The 8592-nt window shown below is 34.9% G+C and overlaps 1 protein-coding gene across 2 annotated transcripts; it reads left to right on the top strand.

Annotated features, from left to right (window-relative positions):
• The first annotated feature begins 2008 nt into the window (after positions 1-2008).
• Positions 2009-8155, top strand: LOC306989510 (E3 ubiquitin-protein ligase TRIM15). Of its 2 annotated transcripts, XM_079595316.1 has the most exons (11): positions 2009-2134; positions 2944-3003; positions 3186-3316; positions 3423-3521; positions 5130-5261; positions 5395-5532; positions 5709-5837; positions 6524-6575; positions 6688-6714; positions 7076-7102; positions 7205-8155. In XM_079595316.1, the coding sequence occupies exons 2-11, from the start codon at positions 2949-2951 to the stop codon at positions 7735-7737; spliced, it is 1323 nt and encodes a 440-aa protein (XP_079451442.1). In that variant the 5' UTR covers positions 2009-2134; positions 2944-2948; the 3' UTR covers positions 7738-8155. The 2 variants fall into 2 exon arrangements, with proteins under 2 accessions (XP_079451442.1, XP_079451441.1); XM_079595315.1 differs by lacking the exon at positions 2009-2134 and having other exon boundaries at positions 2844-3003.
• The last annotated feature ends 437 nt before the right edge of the window (positions 8156-8592 follow it).

Genomic DNA, 8592 nt, shown 5'->3' with positions numbered 1-8592 from the left:
TGTTTTTTTGGATGGTTTCAGAAAAATGTTCACCTACTTTCACTTGAACTGTTTTATGCTGTCAACTGAATCATGCTGTGTGATTAGGGTGTGATATTTAGGTCATGATAAGCAGGGTTGGGAAAAGGTCACAGTTTAAGAATACGCCCCTGTGGTAGATTTTTTCCCCTACGCACCTGACTTAAGTTTACCTGGGTAAAAGCTTCCTAATCGACGCCCCTAAACGTCTCCTGATCGACGTTTAACAATATTTATCCTCTAGCGCATCTCCTAATCGACGTCAGCTGAGTCTGTTCACGTCTTGAACCCAACGCTATCACTTATGAAATAAAATCTCTAGTGCTCCATTAAACCGCTGTGCAGCATTAACTAGACAAACTCCAGACAATGCCGAATATGCTTTAATCACGGCCGGAGGACCTCAGACAAATATCAGAGAGAATCCCACTAGCAAAAAGAATTTAACAGTTTTTTTATAGAACAGGAGCATGGCAAAGGTGACTTTGCCTGAAAATTCCTGAAAGTTCCTGAAAATTCAGGAAACCCTACTGTTTCTAGATCAAGCAAACCCTGATTTCTTGATTATCTCACTTCGTTACTCAAAGTCATGGGATTATATATTTAGACATATGTCTAGTTTAATTTCCTCTTTTATTATATTCGGACATGATTCAGACACACACACACACACACACACTGACTTTGGCCAAAGTGTTGGGGACATTTAGGTTTCAAAAGCACATAATTGTTAATCTTGCAAGAAAAAAAAATGTTAGTTATGATTAATTAAAAAAATCCTTCACACCCCCTTTCAAAATTTAATTGAATTAGGGGCACTCCACAAAATGTTGAATTGTAATTGGAATGACAGAAAGAGGAATTTACTGAATTGTAATTCAAATTCAACAGTCACTCAACTGGTATTTTCGAGGACAAGCCATAAATAATGTATTTTAATGTAATTCTGAGTAATTGTCCGATGATATATAACATACACTTTTCAACAGATAAAACATCTAGACATTTTTTAGTTCAATGCTGTTACATTAACACAGCCATCAAAACTGCACTATATTGTTCAGCTAACTTTTATCAAAAAAATATTGACACCCTCAAAAAATGTTAAACTCTCCCATGGTACATAATAAATTAAATAAGTACAAATGTCTATTCGTGGAAAGCCAGGCATTAAATGTTTCTGTATCAATAGCATATTGTGGACAGGGTTAATGTGTTTATATAAAAAGACATAAACTAGACATGTTTAATGGTTATATGATTTGTTTAGTATTTGTTACATTTTAATTCTATTTTAATTAAAAAACATATTACAATTATGCACCCAGTTTATACTCAATTCAAATTCAGGAGTTTAATTGGAGATTATTATTGATTTAATCACACCAATCGATTTATGGCAAACACGGAAAACAACTTATTCAGGCCAACAGCTATATCCTTAGCAGTTATAAAAATATAAATTTCCCCCACAAAGTTCAAACGACATGTCATTGCCATTACGTTTTTGGTTGTGATGATATAAATGCATATTTGTGAACAAACAACCATAATGAGAAATTATTTAAATACATTTTCAAGAAATCCATATCATGCAGGAACTTCCTGTTATAAGGTGAGCAGCAGTTGCTCTGTTGGTATTTACCATCATACTTGTACAATCCTTTGGTATTGAACTCCCTGACATTTGTACAGCATTACTTTTTTTAAGTTACGTAACCTGTTTATAGTCATATAATATAACTATCCATATTTTATATCTACTGTGTGCTGAGGAATGATGCCCGCACAAATGTGAGACCTTTTAAGTATTATGTAAAAGTTTACTGCATGAAATCTGATTAATAACCACATATACATGTATTTCTTAGCGAGTGTTCACTGAATCAGTAAATGTATGTGGCATTCACTGTCTTTATTCCTGGCATCATGCCATTTTGACTACTGTCTGAATCATCGCTGGGAAAGACTCTCATATCTCATCACGTAGCTTTCCTCGGCCTCCACCTCATGACCGGTCCAAAGTTCAAACCATGCAGGCGATGAGCTAAAACAAGGACTGAGAGAGCGCCAACGTTCAGTTTCACCAGACACCTTCCCCAACACTTCATCTTGGGTAAGTCTCATTTGAGTCTCATGCTTTTATCATGATGTCAGTTACAACGTGCCATTACTGAGAAATTAATATCATTGTTACTTTTATTTCGATAGTCCACTTTAGACATTCTACTAACTATAAGTAACTTTGCAACATGTCAACTAACTGTCATTGGAGTCTTAGTAGACTGTCTGCTTAATATAATTGCTAACACTTTATGTTGTTGGTCCCCCAACAGACATTCTACTGGCTATAAGTAACTTGACAACTACAAGTCAACATATTCTCCTAACACGAACCTTAACACCTAACCATAACCTAACAGTCTACTGACAGTCTACTAAAACTCTAATGAGAGTTAGTTGACATGTAGTTGAAAAATGACTTATAGTTAGTAGAATGTCTAAAGTGGACTATCGAAATAAAGTGTAACCTTATCCAAAGCCAACATATTTAGCATCCAATCTATTTGATCAGTTCATGCAAACCCATCATCTACTTTGAGCATCAGGAATAATAATTATTTTAGTTTGTAGTGTAATTTTGTTATTTATTTATTTTTCTTAATATAAATAAATAAATAGTACTTTATGATATTAAAAAAATTATAACAAAAACGTATAATATACATATTTTTATAAAATAAGTTAATAAATGTATTATTATAGTTATAGCATTATTATTATTATTATTAAAGTATAATATATGTATTATTATTATATGTTCTTCATCATCAAGGTTTAGTAAATGTCTTCCATTAATAAGTTAATTTGCATTGATAATATTAAGAACTTTTAAATATGTTCCTCTAAAAAATATCCCTATAGGTGTTATGCTGGAATATAACACAAAGCCTCACACAATGAAGAGCATCCTGAAGGACAAAAGTAAGCCTCTTACACATGTTCTCTCTCTGTTTTTAATAGAACACAACTATATGTCTGTTCTGCGTGTTTTTCTGTTTATTTAACACATTACATTCATTTCAAACTGCTGTGTGAGATGTTGATTTCTACACCAATTAAAATCATAAAAGTCAAAAACCTTCCCTCTTTCTGTTCCTCTGCAGAAGGGCCGCAAAAGCAGAGTAACTCTATTGGGGCCGTGCGCTGGACGCTACCAGAGGAAACTGTTCAGGTCCACAGTTCTGCCCCCACCAGCCCCTTCAAGAGCAGTAGCGGATTTTCTACTTGTTCACAGGTAACAACTCTAACCAACTCGAGGATGTTATGGTCTGTGATCCATGTTGGGTCATGATCACAATAATTTGTGCACCGCACTCGTGGTAAATATCTCATGTTTCCAGCAAAGGCAACGTCAGCAGGGCCTGCAGGACCTCCGCAGCTTGGAAGAGTGCATCAGATTCATCAACCACTGGAAGCAACAGGTGGCACAAGTTTGTAAGGTCAGCCACAAATTATTTTACAGTTTACAATACAATTTATTTGACTATATACTGTATATATATATATATATATATATATATATATATACATACCTACATATATATATATATATATATATATATATATAAATGTTATATTGCGTGTATAGTATATATAATTTTAGCTGTGTGTATATATATATACTATATATACAATATATACAATATATATATAGGATGGAACGTAATTCTCTGAATCGAAAGTTTGCTTTTTTTACATTCAAGTATTTTCCTAAAGACAGTTGTCTTTACAATGCTTTCAGTTTACTGTATTATTTTATTGTTATTTTATTGTTATATTGTTATATATATAACAATAAAATAGTTCAGTGAACTTAAGGCGTTGTAAAGACAACTATCTTAAAATCATTCTGGGAAAATTTAAAGCCAAGTTTCGATTCAGAGATTTACATTCCATCCTTCAAAAGACTGATGTGTTTAACGGCTCAAGTAATAATTTCTTGGCAAACTCCTCTTTGCGTGCAAACTCAAACCAATAAATTTTTATAATCCATGCTATCCTGTGATAAGCGTTGCCATGCGAGACATGTATAGTGCTAGATTAGTTTACAGTATGTGAGCCCAGGGTAACTGATAACATAAAGAGCCTAACAATTGTGCATTTGTAATTCTGGGCCTTGTCACACCATGTCTGTGGTGAGGATGTGGGAGGGTGGTTTGGGTCTGGGGGTTAAGGGGTTATTAGATAAAAAAAAAAAACTTGATTAGTTTTTTAAAAAAGTAATGTGAATGAATGAGTGAGATATTAGACATGAGAATATGAGAATGAGTAAGTGCTACTACTACTACTACTACTACTAATAATAATAATAATAAAACTTTTCTGATTATTTCAGTAATTGATTTAGTTTTTATCTGCCTTGTTATCAAAGGGGGGTTTATGAGCACTGGAAGCATTCAATAAACAATGTGTCTGTCATCAAGAACAAAAATTGCATTAGGAGATGGCAGAGGAAGAATGATTTTAGAGATTCACTGATTTTAAAACTCATCTTATGTCATGTTATGGTTGATTACAGATCAAAACAATATCTATACTATACAGGTGAAACACATTGTTTTATTATTGTGCAAAAATGCATTTATTTCAGTAATACAACAGTAAAAGGTGAAACTAATATACTATATAGACTCATTACATGCAAAGTGAGATATTTTTAAGTTGAATTACTGAAATAAATGAACTTTTGCACGTTATTCTAATTTTCCAAGTTTCACCTGCATGTCTAAATAAAAAGATTCACTTAAAATTAAAACACTAAACACTACAAGTGAATTTAGGCATTACAACATTATAATACACAGTGTGAAAAATGAATACTCATTTTTAAATTTGCTGAAGATTATATTTAACCGTGTTATTAAATTCGTGTTTTAAAAGATGAAGAGCATGTTAGATGATGACAAATATAATACAATAGGGTAAATGAATAAAAATAATTAAATATCCAACATCGACTAACATTGTAATATCATCAGATAACATATATGGTACATATATATTGTCCATCCATAAATGATTTGTAAATGTGTGCATGTGATTTACAGAATGAGGATGATCCCGGTGAAGGATGTAGCGGACCGTCAGAGCGACAGACAGACCACAGAACTGAACGCAGTATTGAAGAAAGCCGAAAGCTTATTCTTCAGTGGGCCAGTGAACTTCAAAGCGTAGACAAGGTGAAAAAAAAGAGACGAACATCTCAATCATACTGTACTATTCTAGTACACTAGCGATACAGATCGACTCCAGTTCAACCATATAGAGTGACACGCTCAAACTAAGCTTTCTGTGTGCCTGTGTGATCCTCAGCTGTCTAAAAATCATTCTTGGATAAAGGAGAGGATTGATCAGGAGGAGGAAGAGGACACAAAGCAGGATAAAGATCAGAGTGAGGCGGTGCAGAAGAGGATCACGGAGTGGGCCAAAGAGATTCAGAGTGTGTCAGAGGTGGGACAACAAAAATATATTATCTAGAGCGATGGTGTCTTATCTGTTGTTACTAACACATCAAGTGGTTCAAAGTCCAGTTGTGGTTTTCTGCTTTCTTAGAATCGGTATCCACTTGTGAAATGACTCTTTAATATAATACATGGACATTTTTTAATAGTCCTATTTGAATGCAGAGCTGTGGAATGCTGGGAGATGAGCTGGCACAGATGTTGCGTCTCCTGGGACTGAGGAAGAAGAGGCTGGTTTCCCTCATGCCACTGCTGGAGTTCATTACTTGGAGTTTGCTGAAGGAAAACAGCAAGGTGGGATGGCTGTGAATGCACTGCTTTGAGTATTTCTGCTTACAGTCATGCAAAATTTAGGGAAAGTGGTGCGGACTGAATAACCAGAGACGTATATACTGTCAATATTGAAGCACTTTATCTTATTGAGGAAAGGAAACCAACAATAACATTCCATACTTACCGGTACTATATATGTAATGTATGTTTTATTATCAGGGGTGAAGTGTGAGACTATAAAATGAAATTGCTTCAAAGATAAAATAGTTCTGATAAATGTATGGATGGAAAAATGAAATCATTATGGTTGTTTAAAGAGCAAAGTTCAAGAAAGTATCTTTGGTTTACTGTACGTTGACCAGTTATTGTCATCTGTGACATTAGTTCGAGCATTTGCATTTGAGAGACATTTATTATGTACTGTACAACCGGTGACAGAGAAACATCATGATGAAAAATCATTTATTAAATGATGATGAAATTAAATAGCTGTAATAAAATATAACTTAGCTGAAGAATGGTTTGATTAATGTGTAAATCTGTGTGGGAACAGTTTGAAGACAGGTTCACTTGTTTGATTTGCAATTTAAAGTGTGTAAATACATTATGTAATTTTAACCCTAAAGTACAGTATAAGAGATCATGTGTTGTTCATATGACCCCTTTATTAAAATTGTTTATTAATGCTTGTTTTGTATTTATTTTAGGGCATGGTTCCTCATCTGTGGCTTTCAGCTAAGCAGCGTACCTGGAAAGCTGGTGAGGGATCCAAAATCGAACTAATATCATTATTAATTTTGTGAATATGAGTAGCCTATTCCACTTAAATGAATATTCATAACTTCTTTCCCTGTTCTCTTTTCTCAAACAGGCATGCCACGATACATCCCTAATTCAGGTGACTCTTTTAGAACTTTTCCCAGCACATTTGAGATATTTAACAAAGCACTAGTATGACTAACCAACCCAATTTTATGAGGTGGAGATTTCATTTGAATTTGTATGAATCATTTTTTGACAAAAGTAAGCAGAAGGTCAACCTAAACTTAGTCGTCAATGGTGTGTCATATGAAAACGTACGATTGAGATCATATGAATTCATGCGAATTAGCCACCGATTCGCCAAAATGTAAAATAGTTTCGAGTTGCCATAAGAATGTGTTCGTCTAGCTGTTGCAATGTCTAATATTCTTAGCAAGTCAATTAAAGATCTGGTATCTAAACTCAATATTGAGATCATTTTCTCTTATTTTTCTCAGTCTGGAGCTGGATTGTCAGTGCAGGAGGTAAGTTTATATCATATTTAAATAAGACTTTCCCTTCACTCTAGCATTAACAAAGTGTCAAATGCATTAGTCGTAACACCTTCACGTCTTTCTCTCAAATAGCTGATGTAAGTCTTGATCCCATGACCATCAACCCTTGGCTGCAGCTCTCTGATGACCACAAGAAGGTTCAGGAGGGCCTCACAGAAACAGATCTGCCATTCAGCCTTCAGCGTTTTGATAGATTGCCCTGTGTCTTAGGCTGGGAGGGCTACATGAGTGGCCGCCATTACTGGGAAGTGGAATTTGCAAACAATGGTTATTGGAAAGTTGGAGTGACAACTGCTTCTTCAAAGAGGCATGGCCGCTTTCCAATGAATCCCTCTAATGGTTATTGGGTCCTGTGGCGCAGCACACGACAGTTCTTCGCCTGCACCAATCCTGAAACGGCCCTGCCTCTGCTGTTGGTGCCCCGGAAAATGGGAATATACATTGATTATGAGGAGGGACAGATTTCATTCTACAACGCGGAGAACAAATCACACATCTTCACCTTCACAGGACATTTTCGTGAGAAGTTGTACCCTTTCTTTGCCCTTCTGGATGGCAGGTCCGTTATAACCATATGGTCTCCTAAAGAGCATAGCCGCTTTTAACAACAAGGAAGGTTTTCATCTTTCATTCTGCACTTTTGTTTGAACATTTAGAACTTAACAAATTATTCACTGGAAACAAATCTACTGTCAACTAAAAAGAAACTAATAGCGACCTTTCCATTTCGAGGATTCAACACCATGGTGGGCTGGACCCGCTTAATGAGAGCTATTAAAAATACACAGCTATATATATTTTTACAACATGATTGCTACACCTGGATCTCTTTATCCATTTATAAAATGGATCTTTGCATATTTATCTGGCTCAATAATGAATGATATATATATATAAGCTTGTCTACTTTCATGTGTATAAGAAACAGTATGTGTTTTGACACAAATATTTTATAACATTGCATTATTTAGCCATGCATATCTATGTTCATCAAATAAATAAGATATTTATTATAGGCCTTTCAATGTTTGTGTAATGTCTATTAAAAGGTTAATCATTCTATTTTTTATAGATGAACTGGATGATTAAATGTATTAAAGGACAAGTTCGGTATTTTACACTTAAAGCCCTGTTTACAGATCGTATCTGATGAAATAGAACGGTTAAGATTAAACTTTGGACAGATGCTGCTGTCGCGAGAATTTTAGGTTTATATCGCTTTCCCCCCTCACCCCCACAATGGTTGTCTATGGCCACAGGAAGATTCCTTCCTAAAACACATTAAACTTTCGTTTACAAAGACGTGAAACTCACCGAGTGGTCAGGGGTGTTCACTGATACGGTCCCAAAAAAAATCGCTGAAAAAGATGCATTCCAACAGGTTTTATCGTAGTTTTTGTCCAACTCCATGACTTGTATTAAATGTGCTGAGTGAGGTGCGGTATTACTCCGCCGCTTGA

Source organism: Phoxinus phoxinus (genome assembly GCF_949152265.1).
Source record: "Phoxinus phoxinus genome assembly, chromosome: 21".
Lineage (NCBI taxonomy): Eukaryota > Metazoa > Chordata > Actinopteri > Cypriniformes > Leuciscidae > Phoxinus > Phoxinus phoxinus.
Note: the sequence above shows the minus strand (reverse complement) of the source record. Positions and strands in the feature narration are given on the sequence as shown.

Bases quoted from the DNA above. Each gene is read 5' to 3' on its own strand.
- LOC306989510 (XM_079595316.1), top strand. From the start codon at position 2,949: ATGCTGGAATATAACACAAAGCCTCACACAATGAAGAGCATCCTGAAG. The intron at 5,533-5,708 runs GTGGGACAACAA...ATTTGAATGCAG, and splicing joins AGATTCAGAGTGTGTCAGAG to AGCTGTGGAATGCTGGGAGA. The intron at 7,103-7,204 runs GTAAGTTTATAT...TCTCTCAAATAG, and splicing joins CTGGATTGTCAGTGCAGGAG to CTGATGTAAGTCTTGATCCC.